General features: G+C 52.3%; 1 protein-coding gene and 1 long non-coding RNA gene across 3 annotated transcripts in view; one reads left to right on the forward strand and one right to left on the reverse strand.

The window, feature by feature from the left end:
• The window catches only part of UPB1 (beta-ureidopropionase 1), a 28,370-nt gene extending 10,029 nt beyond the window's left edge, over positions 1-18,341 (reverse strand). Inside the window, exons 1-5 of the mRNA XM_057747021.1 lie at positions 18,142-18,341; positions 12,048-12,219; positions 10,594-10,681; positions 3,565-3,659; positions 532-693 (exon numbers count right to left, since the gene is read on the reverse strand). Coding sequence (XP_057603004.1) covers positions 532-693; positions 3,565-3,659; positions 10,594-10,681; positions 12,048-12,219; positions 18,142-18,245 — 621 coding nt within the window. The 5' untranslated portion in view covers positions 18,246-18,341. The remainder of the gene's footprint in view (positions 1-531; positions 694-3,564; positions 3,660-10,593; positions 10,682-12,047; positions 12,220-18,141) is intronic.
• A 1,614-nt stretch (positions 18,342-19,955) lies between these two features.
• Positions 19,956-23,712, forward strand: part of LOC130859597 (uncharacterized) — a 50,991-nt gene continuing 47,234 nt past the window's right edge. For both annotated transcript variants that reach the window (XR_009055225.1, XR_009055224.1), the window contains exon 1: positions 19,956-20,075. This is a non-coding gene — a long non-coding RNA (uncharacterized LOC130859597). The remainder of the gene's footprint in view (positions 20,076-23,712) is intronic.

Raw genomic sequence — 23,712 nt, forward strand, 5'->3', positions numbered from 1 at the left:
GTTCATTTCCCTCCTTCAAACATCCACCTCCCTCCATCCCACGCACCCATGATGGGCATTTAACCAATCAGATAGGCTCCCCCGACTTACAGCCTGATTATGGGCACCGAGCCCCAGCTAACACACCTGAGCTGACACACATTCCTAGCTTTTACCTGACACACGGAGGACACGGTTGACTCAGACCCCACGGGAGCCACAGACAAGGACCTTTGCCCTCCGAAACAAGGACTAGACCGTGACGGACAAGGAGCTCAGGGCCTGAAAGGGCCATAGGAATCATTTTGCTCTTGTGCACTATTTATTTTGGTTTTAATTTATACACTACTTACTTCAAAGAAGAACTCCCAGAACCCAAATCAGGTTATATTAAAAAAAACACAAAACCCTCTGTGCTGAAGGCGTTTGGGACTCAGCCGGGAATCCCACTGCATCCCATCTGCCTGTGTGACGGAGGGCAGAGTGGGAAGGCCCCTGGTGCTGCGGCCACACCGCGCTGCGGCCGGGCTGGTCCCTGGAGGGGCAGCTCACCTCGTTGAAGTCGCCCACCCTGGGGATGTGGTTTTTCCTCGTCTTGCCCAGGACCGCTCCAGAGTTGGAGATCACCACGGCCGTGTTCCACAGGACGTCCCCGTGCTCCACATCTCGCTCCAGGATCGGGGATAGCACCACCATGTCGTGCTTCCTCGCCAGCTGGAAAAACAAGCATGGCGCAGTCCTATTTTCAAATCGTCTCCTACATTTTTATGGAAGAACCCAATGGTCCTCCTCGATGGTTAGACTGGGTTCTGCACTCTCCCTGCATTTGTTCTCTGAAGACTAAATGCCAGCGTTGTCCTGATGCCCAAGCTTAGCTAAATAGGAACCAGCACCGCCCTTGTGCCCCGCTGATGGGAGTGTAAAAATGGTGCAGCTGCCGTGGAAAACAGTATGCAGGTTCTTCAAAAATTAAAACCAGAACTACCGTACAACCCCATAATCCCACTTCTGGGTATATACCCAAAAGAACTGAAATTAGTCTTTTTTCTCTTTCGGATACACGTGAGGATAATAAGTATTTACTCATTCACTTCACCATTTACTATATGCCCCGTTCGTGCTCATAGATGAAATGCATTCTCTATTCTTAAGCAGTCTAAACTTAAATAATTCTAGCCAGAATTAAATCGCTTGACCTTTCAATTCGCCTGGCAACCCTAATGAGAGGGAGCGCATCGTTTATATTGGGATTTCTGAAATATTGAAAACAGCCCTGGGGACCTTTCTAGTGTGGATAAGGCTGATCGCCTAACTCTAAAGGGTGCACAGAGAGCAAAGTCTTTTCTTTTCCAACCCTGTGAGCCCTACACAAAGATCACAGACCCTGCAGTACAGATACAGGCAAGATTTAATGCCACTTCCTGTAGACATTCAGACCCAGAGGCAATAACAAGACAGAACAAAAAATTAGGTAACAAGTGTTGACAAGAACATGGGGAAACGGGAGCCTTCACAAAGCCCCGGGGGGAATGTAAATGATGCCGCATCGCTTGTGAAGTTCAACAGTTACTGTAGGACCAGCAACGGGGCAGGAAAGTAGATTTTCACACCCATGTTCCCAGCACCACTATTCACAACAGCCAACAGGTGGAAGCAACCCAAGCATCCATTGATGGATGAGGGATAAACAGAGCGTGGTGTACACATGCAAGGGAGTATCATTCAGCCTTGAACAGGACCACAACCCTGGCGCGCGGGTGACACGGCTGCCGTCCCGGACGTGGATGACCCCGAGGACGTTATGGCAAAGTGAAATCAGCCGGGCGCAAAGGGACAAATCCTGTGGGAGTGCACTCACGTGAGTGCACTAAGCTAGGGATCTAAACTAGGCAAATTCATAGAAACCAAGTGGAACTTGGGGTACCAGCGGCTGGGGGTGGAGGGGAGTTGTTCCACGGTGGAGGGGTTCGGGTGCACAAGAGGACAGCGCTCTGGAGGTCTGCTTCACAACACCGTGAAGGTACTTACCACGACCGACCTGTACACGTAAAAATGGTTAGGATGATGAATTTTTATGTTAAAAAAAGAAAAAAGGCACTTCCCCGGTGGTCCAGTGGATAAGACTCTGTCCTTCCACGGCAGAGGGCACAGGTTTGATCCCTCACTGGGGAACTAAGATCTCATATGCTGTGTGGTGCAGCCAAAAATAAATAAATAAATAATAAAATGAAGAGAAAAGAAAAAAAAATCTCATCTAGACAAAAAAACCCTAGAATGAAACCAAACATAACTCTTGGACACCAAATTCCTTTTGTCTCAAATAAGAAGTTCAGGCTCTGGGGACAGGGATGAGCAGCCCCGGACGGTCATCTGTCCTCAGCTCTTACCAGTCCGTTGCTACTTCTGACCTTAACGACAGGACAGAGGGACGGCACGGCCGGCACAGGGGGATGCTACGAGCCCTGCGGGGGCGGCCGTGGGGCCTGGGGCCCTCCATGCAGACAGGGGTCCCTGGGGGCCAGCCCGTCCCCATCCTCCCTTTGCTTTCTCTTCTCCCATCCTGGTTCAGGCGCGTCATCTGCAATCACCCCCTGCCCTGTAGCAGAATCAATAACCTGGTGGCTGAGAGATTTTTCCCTACAGCCTGAGGAGAGGGATGCTTGGAATTACAACTCCGTATTGACAGAATCAGTGTGAGTACAGTTCTGCACCAAAAGCCCCTGAGTTTACGTGGAAAGTCTGAGATGGGACATTGGAGAAATGAAAGAAGTTATTTTTCCTGAGGTGAGAATAAGCATAAGTCACCATTCGTGACCTCTTGGAATGTTACGGGGTTTTCTGGATGACCGCTTTATTAAGATACAATTCACGGAGCATAAAGAACATTCTCTCAAAGTATCCCATTCAGTGGTTTTCAGTACATTCAGAGCTGTGCAGTCATCACCACAACCTAATTTTAGAACATTTTCAACACCCTGAGTGGAAACCCCGTCTGCGTGAGCAGTCACTTCCCATCCCCTCTCCCCGCCCAGCGTCTGGCAACCACTAATCTGCTTTCTGCCTCCCTGCGTGTGCCGATCTCGGACACTTCCTACAAGTGGGATCATACAACACGTATTACGAGGTTTTAATAAAGAGAAAGGAAGCCCGGTTTCTATACTGATGAGACAGGCCACGCAGAGATGCTTCTGTAACTCAGGTGAACAGCAAGTGCGGTTGCAGAACTCTAGACACAGACTCGACCATGACCCTAAGTCCCCGAGGGCCAGCACTGCCGGCTGCAGACGCTACTATGGGAGTCTCCCCCAGACCCTCCTCTGTGGGCTGCAGCCCCCGCATTGAAAACGCCATTAAGGGCCCTCCTGGCTCTGGAACTCTGATTTTAAGTGAAAGAACACGAAAGAAAAAAAGCGGGGGGGAGATGGGCAGTAAACAGTCTACTCTTATCTGGCAAAACAAGAGCCAAACGGGTACATTTTCCATGAAGAAGGACCACCCCCTGCAGCTGTGGCCCTGCTCTGTGACCTGCAAGTGTCTGGCCGCTGCCAGAAGTTAGTTCACAGTAAAGGTAGGTCAGCATCCTACCTCCTGACAGAACTTGGTGGTGGGCCCGTCCTCCGCTGACTCGGCAAATTCCGTCCACGGGAGCTTCTCTCTCGTACAGAAAGCAAAGGGCATAGCTGTGGAGAGGAGAAAGGTCAGAATCACATCCAAGCTCGGCCTCTGCAGGGGGTCCCTGGCCTGGTTGGGGAGGGCTGAGCCCCAAGAGCCTCGGCCTGCCTTCCGAGTCCCATCCCTGGCTGTGGACGCCAGGCAGACCCTCCTTTTTTAGGCTTCATGGCAAAATGAGAGGCGAGGCCAAACGTCCTTCCTACAGTCTTAAAAACAGCTGCAGCAGAAATCTCAACAGATGCTTGCACACCGCGTTCACAGCAGCATGGTTCACGACAGCCAGAATACGGAAATGGCCCATCAACGGATGAATGGATTAACAAAATGTGGTCCATTCATTCGATGGAATATTATTCAGCCTTAAAAAGGAAGGAAAGGCTGGCACCTGCTACAACAGGGGTGCACCTCGAAGACATTACACGCAGTGAAATAAGCCAGACACAGGAGGACAAGTGCTGTATGATGCCACTTAGATGGGGGACCGAGGACAGGCATGTTCACAGACACAGAAAGTAGGTGGGATGGTGGTGCTGGGGGCTGCGGGAGGGGAGAATGGGGAGCTGCTGTTTAAGGGGGACAGAGCTTCAGTTTGGTAAGGTGCAAAGGTTCTGGAGATGGACGGTGACGATGGTTACAAAACAATGTGAATGTACTTAATGCTGTAGAACTGAATGCTTAAAAACGGTTAAAATGGGAAATTTTACGTTATGTCTATTTTACCACAATTTTAGCTATACATACATACGTTAAAATTTTTTTGCAAAAGGTACAGCCAGAAACTGTTCCCAACCAGCAGATCCCGAGCTGCTGGGTGATCTGCAGGTTGGTAAGAGCACGGCCAACGCTCCTCGGGGACAGCGTCAGGGGCCACCGAGGATGGCGTTGGCACCCTCACACGTCACCACAGGAATGCTCCTCCTCCCAGGGGCTGAGGCTTCTTCAGGAACAAGAAAGGCCATCCATTTAATGACCTCATCAGAAGTTTGGGAGCCATTGGACGAGCTGAGCACTCCTCAAGTATAAAAGCATTATTTCTGAGATCTCTGGCTACATGCCACCCCTAGATAGGGGGCTAATTCAGTGGGAAATTTCATTATCAACTCACCGATTTTCATTTGCTTAAAAAAAAAAAAAAGCGGGGACATATATATACACGCAGTACCAATTCAAAGAACTCCACGCACACCAGATGCTCGACGGCAGTTTCCTTTGGGGTTGAGGGGGCCGCACTGGGGGTGGGCAACAGGGACCTGTGGCTGAGTGTGCTCCACGGCTCCACAGCCTCGGCCATGTGCTTCCACACCCACCGGTCCGACGGCGTGAGCTGGGATTAGACGTGCGTTTCCCGAGTCACCAGTGAGGTGGCGCGCCTGGCCACGTGGGCACTGGCCTTTCTGGATTCATCCTCCAGGTGATCTTATCCATACCCTTTGCCCACTTCCTGCTGAGCTGTTTGTCTTTTTCCTCTTGATTTGGAGTACCGAATGCCTTGTTTGGACCAATCCTGCACACAGTCGGCCCTCCGCATCTGTGGGTTCCCCAGACTGTGGGTGGAAACTACTTGAAAAAAAAAAAAATTCCACAAAGTTCCAAAGAGGCAGAACTTGAATCTGCCACACACAGGCAACTATTTACTTGGCATTTACACTGTGTTAGGTGTTATAAGTAACCTCCAGATGATTTAAATATTTAAAGTATACAGGAGGATGTACACAGACAATACGTAAATACGACACTACTTTACATAAGGGACTTGAGTGTCCCCAGATTTTGGTCTCTACAGGGGCAGGGGTCCTGAAAGCAATCCGGGCTCTTTTTTAAAACATTTTTTAATTTTAAAAATTTATTTATTTATTGGTTGTGTCGGGTCTTCGTTGCTCTACATGGGCTTTGTCTAGTTGTGACGAGCGGGGGCTACTCTTTGCTGTGGTGCGCGGACTCCTCATTGCCGTGGCTTCTGTTGCTGTGGAGCACAGGCTCCAGGCGCGTGGGCTTCAGTCGTTGCAGCACATGGGCTCAACAGTTGTGGCTCACAGGCTCTAGAGCGCAGGCTGAATAGTTGTGGCGCACGGGCTTAGCTGCTCTGCGGTGTGTGGGATCTTCCTGGAGCAGGGATCGAACCCGTGCCCCTTGCATTGGCAGGCGGATTCTCAACCACTATGCCACCAGGGACGTCCTCCAAGGGGCTCTTTAGATCTTCCTTCTCCTGATAACCCAAGTCCATTTCATTCAGGGTAGGATTAGCCTAATGGATGTTTCCAGATGCTTGCTATTGTTCCGGTCACTCTGAAACTGGCCAGCCTGCAGGACAGGTTTGTGGGACACTGTGTGATGTGGCTGGCGAGGATCGTAACTGGTCGCCACATGGGGGTGTGTGGCCTGTTTGGGGGTAGTAATTGCAACCAACCTTTCCCAAACACGGGCCATGTGCCCAGCACGGTGCCAGGCCTGGGAACGGGCGGCCTGTCCCCGGCACCCCTGCGAAGTTGGTGTGACACCTCATTCCAGAGAAGGAAGGGAAGCATGAGCCCGATCCCTTCCGGTCCCTGGAAGCCGGACGCCACGATGGCACCAGCACCATCTCGGCCGCCCGGGGTGCTGGCCCACGGAGGCGGCCAAGTGGGCAGCAGGCTCTGCCAGCCTCGGCCCCGGGGGCCTCGGCACCAGGCTCAAGGTTCCCCAGGCTCCTCCGGTGAAGAGGGATGAGCTATTTTAAGGAAGCCAACAAGAAAGCTGTTGATAACAAAGAACCATGCTTAATGACCGTTCACGCTCAGCTTTCAGAGCATTAGGAGAGAGACTCAAATGCCCCAAGAGAATAAAACCTCCCTTTCCGATTTCATTTCAGGTTGCTCAGCTCTCCAAATTTCTCCATTTCCATTTTAATGGCTTCTTTTCCTGTTTTCACAACTGCTGTAATGTAAACACTTTCAAAAGAAGCAGGGGGAAGGGAGGTTGGGGGAGGTCTGCTGCAAAGTTCCAACTACAGTTTCCAAATTAGAGGGGAAGGGGGGTCCAAACCCACTGAACCGACACTCCACGAGGCAGGCTCTGGACTTGGAACCGGGCCCTGCCCTCAGGAGCTGCCAGCCAAGACGGGAGCTGAATCCGAACCTGTGTAGGGCAATCCCCAGGGACCCCAAAGGAGGCGGGTGTCTGTGCTAGGCCTTGATGGATGTGTAGGAGTCTTCCAGATCCAAGAAAGATAAGAAGTTGGTTAAACCATCCAATAAATATTTTTTTTTAGCATCTGTCATGTACCAAGGATTATTCAAGCTGCTAAAGGTAAAATAGAGGTAGGGGAAAGAATAAACAGAATGTGGTCCATCCAAACAATGGAATATTATGCAGCCACAAAAAGGAAGGACACTCTGACACATGCAACAACACAGATGGACCCTGAAAACATGATGCTCAGTGAAATAAGCCAGACACAAAAGGCCAAATACTGTAGGATTCCACTTACACGAGGCCCCTAGAGTAGTCAAGTTCATAGACAGAAAGCAGAATAGAGGTTATCAGGGGTGGAAGAGGAAGGGGAGTACAGAGTTCTGGCTGGAGATGATGAAAAAGTCTGGGTATAGATGGTGATGATAGTTACACAACTTTGCAGATGTACTTAATGCCGCTGAATTGTATGCTTACCAACAGTAACAGTATGCATATTTTACAATTAAGCTTTTTTTAATGTTAAAAAATTAGAGGTGGGGATTGGGGTGGAAAAAATAAACATCACCCAGGCACTGATCACATGGAGCTTACAGTCGAATGGAAGAGGCAGACAAATCAAAAGTGTTGCACAAGACTACACGTATCACGAGAAATGTGAAGAACGTGATGAACTTCTGGGTACAGATGGCACATGGGACACACTCCTTTGCTCTTTCCTGAAACCTCACCAAATGACATTAAAAGTGATTTTTGTGTACAGGTATAAACCCACAGAGATGGGGTACAAGCCAGGGACAAAACAACAAAACATGGGAGGCTGGAGAGCCGAGGGAGGCAGAAGATATCTTAGTGAATCTGAGAACACTGAGCTCTCCCACTCCCCCGCAGTGGAGGAGGCCAGGAAGCACCCCACTCTCCATCACAGACCCCTTGAACGCTCAGGAGCCAGAGGCACCATGCAGCTCTGAAGGTGGGGATGCAGGGAGCGGCGACAAATAAGTCAGATTGGTCGAAAGTCTACTTAAGAAGCAGTTAGATCCTTTCTCCACTTCAAGAGGCTGGGACCCCAGAGATAGTTAAACAGAGGGTCTCTGGCCTTGGGGGAACCCAGGACAGATGAAGGTGAGTAGAGTGATAAAAACAGAAGGATTAAGTAAACATCAGCATACTGGACTCCTGTCCTCTTTCTCCTCCTGGCAGGAGATTAGAGTAATTTTCTCTGGGGTATCTGACCAGCCTGAAAAGAATGACCAAAAGATATTACCATGGACAATGTAACAAATAGCTAAATATGGTCATCCTAACATGAAACTTAGCGGAGGAGCCCCTCCCACAAACTCAGAGCTTGCCATCAGCTTTTTAATCCACAATCCTTAAAATATAAGCAATCTGGTGGAAAAAAGACCAATTTGGAGTAACTAAGAACCATGCAGAGAGAAAAAAAGTATGACTTAATATTCTCAGCAATAAGAGAAGATATTGCAACTATAAAACAAGAACAGGATGTGATAAAATAGAAAATTTCAGACCAAAAGAACTCTTATAAATTCAAAATATGACACCAAAACCAAAGACTGACTAGAAGGCTGAATGACAAATTAGGTAAAATCTCCCAGGAAGGGACTTCCTAGGTGGCGCAGTGGGTAAGAATCCACCTCCCAATGCAGGGGACATGGGTTTGATCCCTGCCCCAGGAAGATACCACATGCCACGAAGCAACTTAGTCTGTGTGCCACAACTATTGAGCCTGTGCTCTAGAGCCTGTGAGCCACAACTATTGAGCCCATGTGCTGCAACTACTGAAGCCCACGTGCCTAGAGCCCATGCTCTACAAAAAGAGAGGCCACTGCAGTGAGAAGCCCGCGCACCACAACGAAGAGCAGCCCCTGCTCGCCACAAATAGAGAAAGCCCGTGTGTAGCAACAAAGACGCAACACAGCCAATAAAATAAATAAATAAATAAATAAATAAATAAATAAATAAATTTATTTTTAAAAATAATCTCCCAGGAAATTGACCAAAAAGAAAATGAGATGAAAAATAGGAGGAAATACGAAAGAAAAGGAGGGATCCAGTCCAGAATCCCACATCCTAACACTAGGGAGTATCAGAAAAAGAGGAGAGAAAAAAGGGGAGAAAATCACAAATGAAACAATATAAGGACATCTCCTAGATCAGAAAGACTCAAGTTTCTAAACTGAAAGAACTCAATGAAGTGTCTAGAACAACAGATTAAAATAGATATACATGATGGCACATCATGAAATTTCAAAGTACTGGAAATAAAAAGAAGATCCTACAACCTTCTAGAGAAAAGCAAACAGGCCGTATACAATGGGAATAAATCAAAATGGTCTTAGACTAGCCAACAACACCCAAAGCCAGAAGACACGGAGCAAAGTGTTCAAACTTCTGAAGGAAAATTGTTTCTAACCCAGAATTCTATACCCAACCAAACTACCCAGCAATATTTTCAGATATGCAAAGTCTCAAACTCTACACAACTAAAATGAGGGGGAAAAGCAAGAAAGAGGAAGATGTGGTATAGGAGAAACACAAGAGCAAGGCAGAGGGACAGCACCCCCTCCATGCCCCCCACCAGGCTGACAGTGAAGGGAGTCCTGGGACAGCAGAGGCGGGGAAACTGATTCAGAGCAGAGCAGCCAGAAGGCTCTGGGACAGATTCCTGCAAGGAGAGGAAACTGATAAACCGCTTCATGTATCTAAACCTCTTAGGCAGATTTAGAAAACTAGCAGAAAGTTTGGGGTAGACTTTGTGGTAACCATGTAGAAAACAAAGCAAACTCCAGGGAAAACAGAAAAGTATTCAGGGAAAAAAAAAAATCAAAGCAATTTCCTTTGAATCTTGGTAGCAAATGGACAGGGGACAGACCAGGAAGGGTACATGCATGTAGAGGAAGCAGGAGGGGGTTAAGGACCACACTGTCTCCTTCCATTGTGGGAACTCAATAGATGAGGCAAAACTGAAAAATTAGGAAGCAGCAACAAAAGCAAAGGTAAATTCCAAAAAAGAACGAGCTGAGAGAAGTAGCTGCCTCTGAGGAGGATAGCTATTTTTTGGTAACAGTTCTTGTAGATCCATTTGACTCTAAACCATGAGTGTGTATAACTGTGATAAAAATAACATAAAGGTACATGGTAGCAGGAGTATTTAACAGAGACGCAACTTTACAAGGGGAGGTGGGCTCTGGGCTGAGATCTGAAGGTCAAGAGGGTTAAAGGCCTAGGGAGAGGAAATGCTCTGGCTTCCTGCCTCTGGGCAGAGTGAACAGCAAGCCCAGCGGCCTGGGAGGAGGAGAGTGAAGGATCAGAGGTCAGGGAAGAGCCCAGCAGACGTGGGGGAGGAACACATGATGCAGTGCAGAGCTTTCGTACAGATCTTTCCTAGAAGGTGTGGGCAGCCAGTTAGAAGTGGCCAGGGTGGAGGAGACCAGTTGGAGGCGATTACAGAAGCCAAGGAGATGCTGACACGCCTTGGGTCAGGGCGGTGGTAAGGAGGTGCAAGCAAGGAGTGAACAGATTCAGGACAATCTGGAAGGAAGAACTAACAGGCTCAAATGAGAGACTGAGGCACGTGAGGAGGAGGAAGAGTGAGGTTCCGGGGCTGCTGGTGTTGTTGACAAAGAACCTTTCTGCGGATAAGAAAAGAAAGGAGATTTTAAGAAATCAAGCAGCAGACACTCTCAGTGATGTGGAGATAAGACAGCACTGTTTGAAGGCAGCAGAGAAAGCACCCCAAGAGAGACTTACTCCACGCTTCCTGGAAACAGATGATGTTGACTCCACACATGGCAGCCACCTCTACGATGGCCTCGATGCGTCTGTGCAGGGCAGTGACCTGGCAATTTAAACAGCGAGGATTAGAACCACCTATCTTGTGGTTCTATTGGTTGAGACCATCTTTAGAACTCACCCCCACCCAGCCAGCTGCAAGAGGACGAGGAGAGTGGGAGGTTCTGCTATGTTGGATGGCTCCTGGGTCCAAAATCTGCAATCAAAGGTGGAACTGCAGAGGCTCTGGGGTCCCACACACACTCGATGCTGTCTCACTGAGCCTCGGTTTCCTTGCCCTGAGAATGGAGAGATGCTGCCCGCCTGGTGGGGTCGCTAAGCGGAGCACGTGAGCTGCCTACTGCGAGAGGGGCCACACCCAGTGGGCCCACCACACACCACGACCATCCCCTGGGTTAACGGCTCCCTTGCCCCCCCACCCCCCAGGACCCAGTCCACTTATGACATCCTGCATCCATGGCTTTGGGGATGCCTTGTCCTGACACTTCTGTTCTCCCATGTGTATCTTGTCTTCCAATGACTTGCCTCTCCCAGCTGTGCCCTCTGCCAGAATGTGCTCCCTTCCCCCACCCAAAATTCCCTGGATGTGTTATCCACGTCACGTGTCGCCCACAGAGGGGTAGCTCTCCCGGCAAGGGGCCGAGAATCGGGGTACCTGGGTGCTCCCCAGCCTGCATGTGCCCCTAAAGCAGCGATGTTCCCACTGTGCCATCACATTCTTCCACTGTCACTCCCATGACCCCACAAACTCCTTGGGAACAGTGTCCTCAAACTGTGTCCTCGGCATGATGTCTGGCTCCCAGGAGACATTCGGAAGTGTTTGCTCAAAGACAGAGCAGAGGAACCAGGCTGAAAACCCAGAGAACACAGACGCTCCCGGACCCTATGTCTCCCGCGAGGGACCGTGGGCACAGGGCCCCACGGATGACTGCTGGGTGCCAGGCACGCTTCTAGGCACTGGGGGGGTGGTGAGGACAGCATCCCTGCCCCCCGACGACCTGACAATCTGGGCTGAGGAGACATATTCACAATCTGACTGATGTCTGGGGAATCTCAGGGTCCAGGCAGAGGAACCCACAGTGGACAGACGGGTCCTGACCAGTGTGTGCCAGCAGGAGCCCGAGAGGCATGTCCACGGAGAGCGCGTGAGCCACAGGGGCACCTCCCAATTGGTAAACAGAACTTCAGCTCCATCCCAGGAGACGAAGGTGAACAGAACAGTGAGGAGTGAGAGGAAGGCAGAGAAAGGGTAGGAGCCAAAAGGGAAAGAAAAGCAAGAGACGTGGCTGGAGGGAAGGAGGGGCCAGGGCAGAGAGGCTGGACGACCAGCCGGGTGGGGACCGAGGTTGAGCGCACAACACGGAGCGGGGGCAGCTGCCCGCTTATGTACTGATGCTCAAAAGAGGCCAAACCTGTTTCACCACTGGGCTGTCCGCAGGGAGGGGGATCCTGTTCTGAACGAGCCCCACGCGCACGGTCCGGGGCCGCCTCTGCTGCTCCAACGTGGCCTCAAAGGCACAGCCCTGCAGCTCAAAGTCTCCTCTGGAGGCGGCTTCAAAAGCCCCGCTGGGCAGGTCGAGCTTCCTAAACAGCCAGGAAAGAAGAGGGGAGAGGACCTGTGTGAGCCCTGCTGCATTTAATGACCCTCCAGAGTCGCTCCCCAGGCAGAGAAGAGGTGGGGGTGTCCCAGCAAAGAGGCCCAGGAGCCGGCCAGGGCCAGGCCCACGCATGGGAAGCTGGGGCGGCGCCGGAGGAGGGGGCCTGGCCGTGGAGAACGGGCTTCCCCGGGGAGACCAGAGCCTGAGAGGCACGGTCAGGCCACGTAGAGGAGGGCAGGGGCAAGGGGGCGGCAGGGAAGCTAGTTCTGACACGGATGCCAGAGCTGCGGAAATCAGGGGTGGGGATTAAAGTCTCAGCAGGCACCACAGGAGAGAAGGGACGGATTCCCAAAAATGTCTGTGGACTAGAGTCAGGGGCCGGTGCAGAGCCTGGGGGCTGCGGCAGGTTGATGAGGAGACAGAGGAGCTGTTAGGGGGAGGCTGGGAGCTGGCTAGGAGGAGAGCCCAGGATGACAGCAGGACGGAGTGTCCCACGGCCATTTGCCACCAAGGATTACAAGTCTCTGGTGACCTTCCCCCACCCCCCATCTTGTCCTGCTGCAGCAGCCAGGGGAGAGGGCAGTTCCATGCCCAGTGCTGGGTGGGTGTGGCAGGGCCTAGGTGTCCAGACCAAAGGCTGAAGGGCTCATCCAGGTTTGTGGTTTATTAACAGAGGCAAGTGGATTATTTATAAAACCTCCTACCTAAGTGACCACGGGCCACATGGCAAACACCTTCCGATGCCCGTTTTGTGCCCGGCCCAGGGGTGAAACCCGCAGGGGCACGGGACGGGGCCGTGGCCAGGAAGGCCTTACCATCTAGGGGCATGGTGGTTATGAAATCACCGGAGAAAGCATCAAAAAATAACCTGACAGCCATTATCTAATAATATTTCTCTTCCTACTTTAAATCACTTTCTTCTTAAAGATGTTTCTTTCAAAATCATAGCCCTGTCAGCCCGAGCCCCCTGCCACCGCCCCCTGCCAGGCGGTTTCCCTGTGATGGCCCTGACAGCTCGGAGTTGGGTACCGCCCCTGACAATCAGCCTGCTTTTCAACTAGTCAGGGTTCCATGCGCTTCAGCAGGTTAGAAATAGCAGCAGTGCCCACACCATGCCTCCTGTTGCCGTGACTGCCTCAGAGACAGTCCCCCGCCTGCAGGCGGATGCCCCTTCCCCCAGGACAAGTCACTGCGGTGGCCAGGGCAAGAAGGAGGGCCTGGGGGCTGGCTGCCCTTGGGGGTGGTCCTGGCGGGCCGTCCTCAGCCTGCAGCCCCAACCAGGAAGACATCAAGTGGAAAAACTTGCCTACGGTCTGTGAGCCCAGCTGTAACCGTCACCTGGAAGGGGTCCTTCAGCCTCTGGCCACCTCTCCCCACCCACTGCCTACAGCTGTCTGCTCTCCCCACTTTGCCACCATCCGCACTCAGCCCGTCATTCCATGATGCTCGACCTCCCTGCCTCCATCCCCACCCCCAGCTCCCTGCGGACACCTGTCCCCTAGGCCTGAGGCCATGCAGGCCAGGCCTCCACTGCCTTCTAGGCTCGACCTCTCCCCAGCACCCCTCCACCATCTGGCCACCACCTGAAGATTTCCCTGCCCTCTGGTTATCCCAGCATTCCTTCACCCAGTCCTGCTCTGCTTCATCCTGGAGAACCCAACTGGCCCGTGAGCGCCATTCCGTAACCATGTGCTGTGTCCACTAAAGGCTTGGCGCAGGGATGTGGTGGGGCACCACCCAGCCATGGTGGAGACCAGCAAACGGGCCACAACCTCACACGGGGGGCTCCATGCTGCCCCCAACCCTCCCTCGGTCCCCATAGTTGCCTCTCTGCCCCTCATCCCGATACTAAGGCCCCCACCCTGGGGGTGTCACCTATGACTTCAAGGGGGAAAGCCCATCACTTCCTGTCCTGGCCCCACACACCCTCTGGCCCTTCCCCTGGGCACCTCCCTTTCCAGTGGGGTCAAGGTAGACCTCACCCAAGGGAGCCCAGCCCCTGCTTCCTTGGCAACCTCTTGCTTCTGGAACTTCTCTTTCCCCTCTAATGGCTCTTTACCATCAGCTTTTTAAATAATTAAACCAGAGCTTTGTTACAAAAGAAACAGATGCCCATGGTGGGGAAGAATCAGTGGAGAATGTAAAATGAGTTCTCCTCCGTCTGAGAACCTAGAGACAGCCCCCTTCGCAACGTCTTATGCATCTTTCCAACATTTTTCTATATGCGTGTGTGTGTTACACGTACAGAGGTGTCCTTCTGTATGTTCTGCTCTTCCACTTACATGCCTTTTTCACTTAACAATATACACACCTTGGACATCTCTCCCGCCTCCTACAGACCTGCCACATTCACCATGACAGCTGTTTGAGTCTCTCCCATTAAAAAACTAGGGGGAAAAAAAAAAAAAAGAAAGAAGGGAAGTGTGCTCTACACAGGCCTCTCTTGTTCTGGAACCACCAGCCTTCTGGTTGCTAAAGCCAGTGGACTCCCTGCTGTCCCCATCCTTCCAGACCTCCTTGAGCCACCTGACACTCTGTCCCTGTCCCAATCAGCATCCTTGATACTGGCCCTAGGGTCCCACATCCCCGAATCCTTACCTCTGGAGTCTCCCACAAAATCTCCACCTCCTCTGCCCCTTTAACACTAGGACCCCCAGACTCCTACTCTGCACCCACTCCTCCACCTGGAACGACAATCTTAAGGACAATCCCAAGCCTGGCCTCCCCCGACCCTGATGCCCACCTCTGCAGAGTCTCTGTAGTGGGCTAACCTGCAGCTCCCCTCACCCCCTCCAAGATATGTCCAATGTTCTCATACTCAGAACCTGTGAGTGGGAACTTGTTTGGAAAAAGGATCTTTGTGGATGTAATTAAGGATCTCAAGATAAGATCACACTGTATTACCCAGGTGAGCACTAAATCCAAGGATGGGTTTTATAAGAAACGCCCAGAGGAGAGACACAGGGAGAAAAAGAAGATGACGTAAAGACAGAGGCAGAGACTGGAGTGGTGCTGCCACAAGCCAAGGAACGCCAGAAGCCACCAGAAACTAGAAAAGGCACAGGAGGATTCTCCCCCAGAAACTTTGGAAAACTGTGGCCCTGCAGACACCTTGACTTTGTACTTCTGGTCTTCAGAATCATAAGAATACACTTCTTTTGGTTTAAGCCACCCCATGTGTGGTAATCTGTTACAGCATCCCCAACTCAATTCATCCACCTGCCCCAAAGCTGCTCCTCACCAGAGGAACGCACGGGCCACCCCAGGGTCCAAGCCCAGGCACCCGCCTCTCCTCCTTTGCCAGGTTGGCTATCTACACTGCCTGATGAGACTTCTGGCACCCTTCCTCCTCTCCACCCGCAGGCACTCTGCCTGCTGTGGACCTCCTCGTCTTTCACCTGCCCTTTTCCAATTCTTTGAAGGCTTCCATCAGCATCAGGACAAGTCCCACCTCTTCCACAGGGGAAGAGACCCCAGGATCCACCCGTTATTTCTGCCTCCTCTCTTGGGTGACCCCCACAGCACTCTACACCCACAGCCCCCAAATGGTGTCTGCACCTTGGCCCAGAGCACCTGAGCCCTTCCTGTCTCCAGACCAAGTCCCCGATCTCCTTCAGGACGCAGCTGAAGCATGGTGCCCCAGGAAGCCTTCCCCACCTGCCCCTAACCCCGTCCATGTAAACTCCCTCCAGCTTTCCCTCACTCTCTCTCACAATGCAGGACAACCATCAAAAGATGGAAAGCTCCTCGAGGGCAGGAACCATGGCTAACTCATCCTGGTACCTCTAGAGCCCGAGGTACAAATAAACACTCAATACATGTTTGTTGAATGAATAAAGGCTTCTTGGTTCTGGCTGTCTTAAAAAGCCGAGAGTCGGTGTTCTCTGGGGATTTCATCTGTCTGGCACAAGCAAAGGCCCGTTTAGCTCACCCACTTAGCAAACATTTACTAAGCATCATCTCTGTGTTGGGCGCAGCAAGTAGTGGGGAGGGAAGCGGGTCTTGTGTGCAGCGAAGGCGGAGTCCGGGGGAGGGGCTGAGGGCTCAGGTCCAGCAGGCCTTCACACAGGCGGCCGTGCCCGCATCAGGCCGTGAGAAGTGGACAGAAGAATTTTTAAATGACGAATTTTCTATCTTCCCTTCGCAATCTGTCTGTAGCCAAATCCTACCCCCATCACAAGTACAAAGCTTTATACCCTAGAGGTGAAACTTGGAAGGACTCAGTGCTGGGTGGAACAGAACCAAGAAAAGGGAAAAGGAGAAAGAATGGAAGAGGGGAACCACTTACTCAGGTATTGTGAGCCAAGCCCCAGGAAGAGGCCTGGTGGTCACTGATTAATGGACTTTGGCTCCCATTTTACCACCCATTTCAATCCCTCCCCACCCTGAAGGGATCCAAAAGTGCAAAGTCCCTCTTACAAGGCAGTCCTTACCCTGAGCTCTAGAATGGGTCCAAGACAGTCCCCTGCACGGGAAACATCTCTCTTTCCCTAAGATTCTCCCTGACACCCACGAGCTCTGTCCGTCTTTTTTTTTTTTTTTTTTTTTTGGGCACACGGGCTTAGTTGCTCCGCGGCATGTGGGATCTTCCTGGAGCTGGGATCGAACCCGTGACCTCTGCATTGGCAGGCGGATTCTTAACCACTGCGCCACCTAGGAAGCCCTCTGTCCGTCTTTTCCCAGGGGAACATGCCCACCCCACCCTTAAACACCCTGAGACACCCCCCACCCCCTGCTTCAGGACACCTTCTTTAGGAGCCTCAATCCTAAGAGGCTTCCCTTGTGACGAGCCTTTACAGGTGTGGCGGAAAGCAGTAATCCAGCACGAGCACACTGGAGGGGCCTTCAAAGTCATCCAGTCCCGGGAACCCTTCTTTGGGTAGGAAGAGCCCTTTTGGACAAAGTTCTATACCGCACCCACCCCGAAAGGCAGCTGTGCTACCTTTACCATTCGCTAGCTGTGAAAACACCTGAGACACTGAGGTCTGGCCTCCCTGCAAGGAACTCCACATCAGCTGGTGGCTGGGAACCTCTGATCCAATCAACACCCTCCAGTTTCAGGTGAGCTGATCAGGTTCCTGTCTGGAGGCCACTGCCACAAGGTCAGGGAGTGGGCAGTCTGGCTGGATTGGGGGAGCCCACAAATGGGTAAGAAAGTGGAAGGATGTTTAGTTAGGAGTCGCATGGGGTTTGGATTTCATTCTAAGGGCCATGGGAATCCCTTACAGAGTTTCAAGCAGGATGGGATTTACATCTTCTGCTTGCTTTGAGGAAAGTGGACTGAAGAGAAGCAAGAGAGGAAGGGGAACTGTCTTCCAGCTCTGTACGCCCGGTGTCCAGCAGTACACTGACCTCGGAAAGTCCTAGTGATGCACACAGCTGGCTCGGAGTGGAAAAAATTTGCTCTGAGCATGGGAACTAACTCCCGTGGCTTGCAAGTGGGAAAGGTTCCTTCGCCAACCAGATTCAGAGGCCTCTGCCTCCAAGGATCTGCCAGAGGCAGGAAGGAGGCGCTGGGGGCAGGACACTCTGTTGACCTGCTGGGGGCTCTGGCTGGAGGTACTGACCTAGGCAGACACCCAGAGGACAGGCCTGGCTCTGGGGAGGAAGCTGGTCACTGGAAGCTGGGAAAGAGAGTTGGGCGGGGGGCGGGGGGGTCACAGAGAAAACACAGAGAGTAAAACACTGCCCTTTCCCGTCAGGCTTGTAAAGGTTAATCTGGGTTGTGCAACCCGGAGGTCCCAAAGCTGTCACATCTAGACCTCCTAGGGTTCCAGCTCGCCCATTCAGGACCTCACCACCGCCCTTGCAGAGCCCTTCAGACCCCGAAGCACTGTGCCCGGTCCCCCAGACCCACACCTGCTGGCCTCAAGGTCCCCCACCCCGACCCCCAGTCTGGGCCCCACACCTGGTCTCTTTGCCATAGAGAATGCGTTTGACCTCCTGCAGGTCTGCGAGTGGCAGATGCTTCTCCAAGCACTGCTCCAGCGACTCAAATCCAGCCCCGGCCATGGCTGGAGTCCGCACGTTCGTCCAGACCCAAACTGCCTGCTGCTCTTTGCCCCCAGGAGGACGGACGGGCAGGAGGAAAAGAAGGAGGCGGTACCGGCGGCGGCCAGGCCCGCGCACGCGCTGTGCCTGCGGCCGGGGTGGGGTCACGTGGGGACACGGCCCCTCCTCGCACAGCCGCCGCGCGCAGCCAATCATCGCCCCGGGGCCTCGCGGGCCGCCCCGCCCCTCGCCCTTCCCGCCTCCTTTGGGCACGCGCCGGCTGCGCCCCCCGCACGCGAGACCAGGCGGCTGCGCCCCCTGCACGCTAGACCAGACGCCCGCTGGAGCCTCGCGCCTCAGGGCGCTCGCTCCCGCCCGCCAGCCCGTCCGCGCGCCGCCCTCCGAGGCTCTCGCGCGGGGGCCGGGGCCGCGCGCGTGCCTGGCCTCGCCTCGCCTCTGCTCTCCTCAGCCCCCCTCAGGGTCCCGGCCCGAGCGTCGCCTGCGGGACGGAGGAGGAGGACGCGAAGAGGCGGCGAGGGCGGCCCGGGGCGCAGCGTGCGGGGCTGCGGCGGGCCTGAGGTGAACGCGCCGTCTCGGGGCCTTCCCGCCGCGGCGCCCGGGACGCGGACGGAGGCCCGGGCCGAGCTGAGCCCCGGGCCCGAGGCCGCGCCCCCGGAGCGGGGAGCCTCGCGCCGTCGGGGGCGGGCGTCCCGGGGGGGCCCCCCGGAGCCCGAGGAGACCCCGAGCCCGGCGGGTCCGACGGGGCAGGCCTGGGCGCCGAGCCACCTGCGGGCCGGGCGTCCCTGGGGCCCGGACCCCCGCGCCTCGCGGGCCGGGGTGGACGCTGGGCTCCTGGGGGCTCCGGAGACGCCGCCGGGGCCGCTCGCGCGCGCGCGGCTGCGGCGTCCGGGTCCCGGGCCGTTCCCGGGGCCTGAGGGAGCCGCCTTCCCAGAGTGCAGCCTCCGCCGCCGGTCGTGTCCGAGGCCCCCACGGCCCTCCTGCCGTGACTTAAGGTAGGGACAGAGGCGGTGAATACCGCGCGTCTGGCTAGTCCCGTGTGCAGGCGCTGTGCGGGGCGCCGTGCAGCTCCCGGGAAGGGGTGAGCCCGGGCCTGGAAAGGGAGATGGCTCCCCGCCTGCGAGGAGAGGTCTTGCCGCGGGGGGCTTGCGCGGCCCTCCTCCCGCCCCGCGCTCGGCTCCGCGTGGCGCTTCCTCCTCGAGCGCAGGGCCTCGCTGCCCACTCGTTCGCCCGGCCTCTCTTTGGGAGTCATCTCCCACCGCTCCATGTGCTTTCTTCCCCCCGTACAATCCGGGTCCGCTCAGTGTAGCCCCTGGCTTTTGTGAACATCCTTCCCTCTCCCGCCTCACGCCTGCAGGCATGTCATCTTTTGCTGGAGTTGCTGCCAGCCTTCTAACTTACCTCCCTCCCTCCGATGTCTGTCCTTAGCTGTCCTCCTGAAACGAAGATCTCAGCATCCTGAGTGCCCTCTCATTCAGCATCTCCCTGCCTAGAGTGACCTCCCAGCTTCTGTTTCGTGAACTCCCGCTCACCGTCCGAGGCGCAGCTCAGCCATCGCCTCCTCTGTGGAGCCGTCTCCAGTTGCTCCAGGAGAAGTGAGGCCCCGCTCACCCTGTGTGGGTGCCTCTGTTAGCGCGTGTATCAAACGCTGTTGTGTCGTTGTTTCTGAGCTCTGGGCAGGAACTGGGTCTGATCTTCCTTTGTATCTTAAAGGCTTTGGCACTCAAGAAATGACTGCCGAAGGAATTAATGCTGAAGGGATTGAGGACAGATTCATTAAGGTGGTGACAGTTGAGCCGGACCTTGAAGCAGAAGTGGAAACTATTATCATAGGTAAATTGCTTAATCCATCTTACCCTATTGTTTGGTGGCGGGTCATTCACACTAGGTTATTACAAACCAGGGTTTCACAAATATGAAGCACATGCTTGAGAAGGATTAAAAAAAAAAGTGTTAACATTTTTATATTTATCTAATTTATTTTCACTGTAATAAGACACTTGACTAGATCCTTCTGTGGTAATCCATAAAAAAGACTTTAAGCTCTGCCCTAGTTTCTTTTTGCAAATCCAGTCAAACCCCGAAGGTTTTAACTGCATGCAAGCACACTGCAGTGAGGGACTCTTCCTTGTTTTTGTTTTTGTTTTTGTTTTTTAAACTAATTAATTAGTTTATCTATTTATTGGCTGCGTTGGGTCTTTGTTGCTATGTGCAGACTTCCTCTAGTTGCTGCAAGTGGGGACTATCCTTCATGGCAGTGCAGGGGCTTCTCATTGTGATGGCTTCTCTTGTGGAACACCGACTCCAGGCTCACGGGCTTCAGTAGTTGTGGCTCTCGGGCTCTAGAGCACAGGCTCAATGGTTGCTCTGCGGCGTGTGGGATCTTCCCGGACCAGGGGCTCGAACCTGTTTCCCCTGCATTGGCAGATTCTTAAGCACTGTGCCACCAGGGAAGCCCCAGCCTTTTCTAATTCTAATAAAATACGAGTCTAATAATCTAGTCATGTATACATTTCTCTATTTACATGCTTGTTTGTGACGAAAGTTTCATTATAGAGGCTGGTTTTATAGAAAGCTGGTTTGTTGAAAATGTATTAGTATCTATTTTTAGGTGTTACTTTTTTTTAATAAATTTTTAAATTTATTTTATTGGCTGTGTTGGGTCTCCTTTTCGCTGTGCGTGGGCTTTCTTTAGTTGCGTTCAGTGGGAGCTACTCTTTGTTGTGGTGCGCGGACTCCTCATTGCCGCGGCTTCTCTTGTTGCAGAGCACAGGCTCTAGGCGCGTGGGCTTCAGTAGTTGCAGCACATGGGCTCAGTAGTTGTGGCTCACGGGCTCTAAAGCACAGGCTCAGTAGTTGTGGCGCACGGGCTTAATTGCTCCGCGACATGTGGAATCTTCCTGGACCAGGGCTCGAACCTGTGTCCCCTGCATTGGCAGGCGGATTCTTAACCACTGCACCACCTAGGAAGCCCCCAGGTGTTACTTTTAAATTCACAATGTACATTAATTTAACCCTTAGGGAAGGTACTTAAGGTACTGTGGATGCTGCTCATCAACATTTAAAAGACTTGAACAATTTTACGATCCTCGTTGGTGAGCAGTCCTTGCAAGGGCCATGACATGGAGAACCCATCTTCCTCTTTTCTCCTGTGAACCAGAGGGGCTGCTTATGGCCTCATTTAGCACTTTACAGCACACAAAAGCTTTTGCCTCTTTTTGCCCCATTTGATCCCCTTGGTAGTACTGTGAACTCTGGGGCAGGACTTCTTGGTATTTGCCATATTTCCAAGTTAAACATGATACTTACTGGAAATGAAAATACGGGCGCCAATATTTCACTTACAGTCAAGGGGAAAAAGATCTTAAGTGACCTGATTTCTAAGGAACTTTCTGAAGGCGCAGTGTCTTGATTAACTTGTCCCTATATGGTGTTCCTTAGCTCAGAAGTCATAGTTCTTCTTTCTTTGCTAGGGTGTATTTTATTGTTAATATTATTATCCTTGTGTAGACTTTAACTGGCTCATGTGAAAGAGTTTTGGAATAGCACACCCAAGCTGCCTGAAAATGGATTTTGTAGCAGGACAGGGCCAGTCCAGCCAAAATGGTGACATATCGAGTTTCATTGCCTCCTTTTGAGCAGCCTGAACTTTTGTCCCTTGTTTTTGTTTTGAGTCCCTTGCTTCTCCCCTCATGACTAGCCCTGCCCATCCCTGCAAGGCCTTCTTCACTCCCAGTAAACTTTCGTAACCCATCTCTTTTTTGTTGTTGTTGTTGGCTGCGCGGCATGTGGGATCTTAGTTCCCCAAGCAGGGAGTGAACCCGTGCCCCCTGCATTGGAAGCGTGGAGTCTTAACCACTGGACCGCCAGGGAAGTCCCTCATAATCCATCTTAAAGTTAGCTGACCAACACTAAAATGCAGCAATCACCTCCACCTTAGTGGGGGAAATCCTACAGAAGGAACCTCTGTTGATGAAAGCGTCTGGCAAGAGAAAAAGCCCTGAGAGATACTTGAATCAGGAGACCCCACCCCTCAGAACATGTCATTCATTTTTTCTGGAATATGACCTGTCTGATACATCTTATACATTCCTATTGCTACTTGTACATCTGTGTAAGGTTCTCCTCATCTAAATTACTTCAACCAACTCATAATCAGTCTTCCTGCCTCCCAACTTCAAATTCCTCCTCGGCCTTGGTTCCCGGGGTGATCTTTTCTTCAGTGGCACTTCATTAGTTTAGGCCCAAATCCAAGATGGCACGGCAGTCAGGCCCTCTGACTTGGTCTCATCTCATACTATAACTCTTCCCTGCCCATACTTTGGGCTCCAGCACTGTCAGACTGTTTCTAGTTGCACAAACATGCCACACCATTTCATGCCTGTCTTTGCTTAGCTCCTTCTTCACCTGGAGAATTCTCACCCAAACCAAGATTCAGTTCAGGTGTCCCCTCTTCAGTAAATCCTTTCCTGGCTCCTTCAGGCTTGTTTAAGTTCCCACCTCTGTGTTTCCATAACATTGAATCTGTTAAGTTTCTTGAGGATAGAAGTACAACATGTCTTTGGAAATATAGTGCTTTGAGTATGATTGGTGTTCAACAGGTGATTGTTGAAGCAAATTGAACACCGTATCAATACTTATGAGTGTTTATATAGTCATTTATTTGGTCCTTTTGTAGCTGTATGTTTGGCCTGCCTTTTGTATTATTTTATAAACTTTATTTATTTATTGGCCGTATTGGGTCTTCGTTGCTGCGTGCAGGCTTTCTGGCTACTCTTTGTTGTGTTGCTCAGGCTTCTCTTTGTGGTGGCTTCTCTTGTTGTGGAGCACAGGCTCTAGGCATACGGGCTTCAGTAGTTGTGGCACATGGGTTCAATAGTGGTGGCTCTCGAGCTCTAGAGCACATGCTGAGTAGTTGTGGCATACGAGCTTAGTTGCTCCGAGGCATGTGGGATCTTTCTGGGGCAGGGATCAAACCCATGTCCCCTGCATTGGCAGGTGGATTCTTAACCACTGTGCCACCAGGGAAGCCCTTTAGCCTGCCTTTTTTAAAAAATTATTTTATTTATTTTGGCTGTGCCAGGTCTTAGTTGTGACCCACGGACTCTTAGTTGCAGCACACATGTGGGATCTAGTTCCCTGACCATGGGTCAGACCTGGACCACCTGCATTGGGAGTGCGGAGTCTTAGCCACTGTGCCACCAGGGAAGTCCCAGTCCTCTCCTTTCAGTAAGACTCTCAGCTGTCTTTACACCCTGGTCATCTAGGACATAAGTAGTCCAAGTCCTTGAGTGGTTCCAATAACACTATTGTTTTGGGAGGACGAAGTCGACCCCCAAGGGCTGCTTCATATAGACAGCTCTGTTTACTGGGAAGTTGCCCTTTCAGTATGTCATGGTTCAACCCCCCCTTATTATCTCCTGGCCCACAGTCCCTTGGATTAGGAGTTTAGCAGGATCGTCAGCCATCA

Source organism: Hippopotamus amphibius, chromosome 8 (genome assembly GCF_030028045.1).
Source record: "Hippopotamus amphibius kiboko isolate mHipAmp2 chromosome 8, mHipAmp2.hap2, whole genome shotgun sequence".
NCBI lineage: Eukaryota > Metazoa > Chordata > Mammalia > Artiodactyla > Hippopotamidae > Hippopotamus > Hippopotamus amphibius.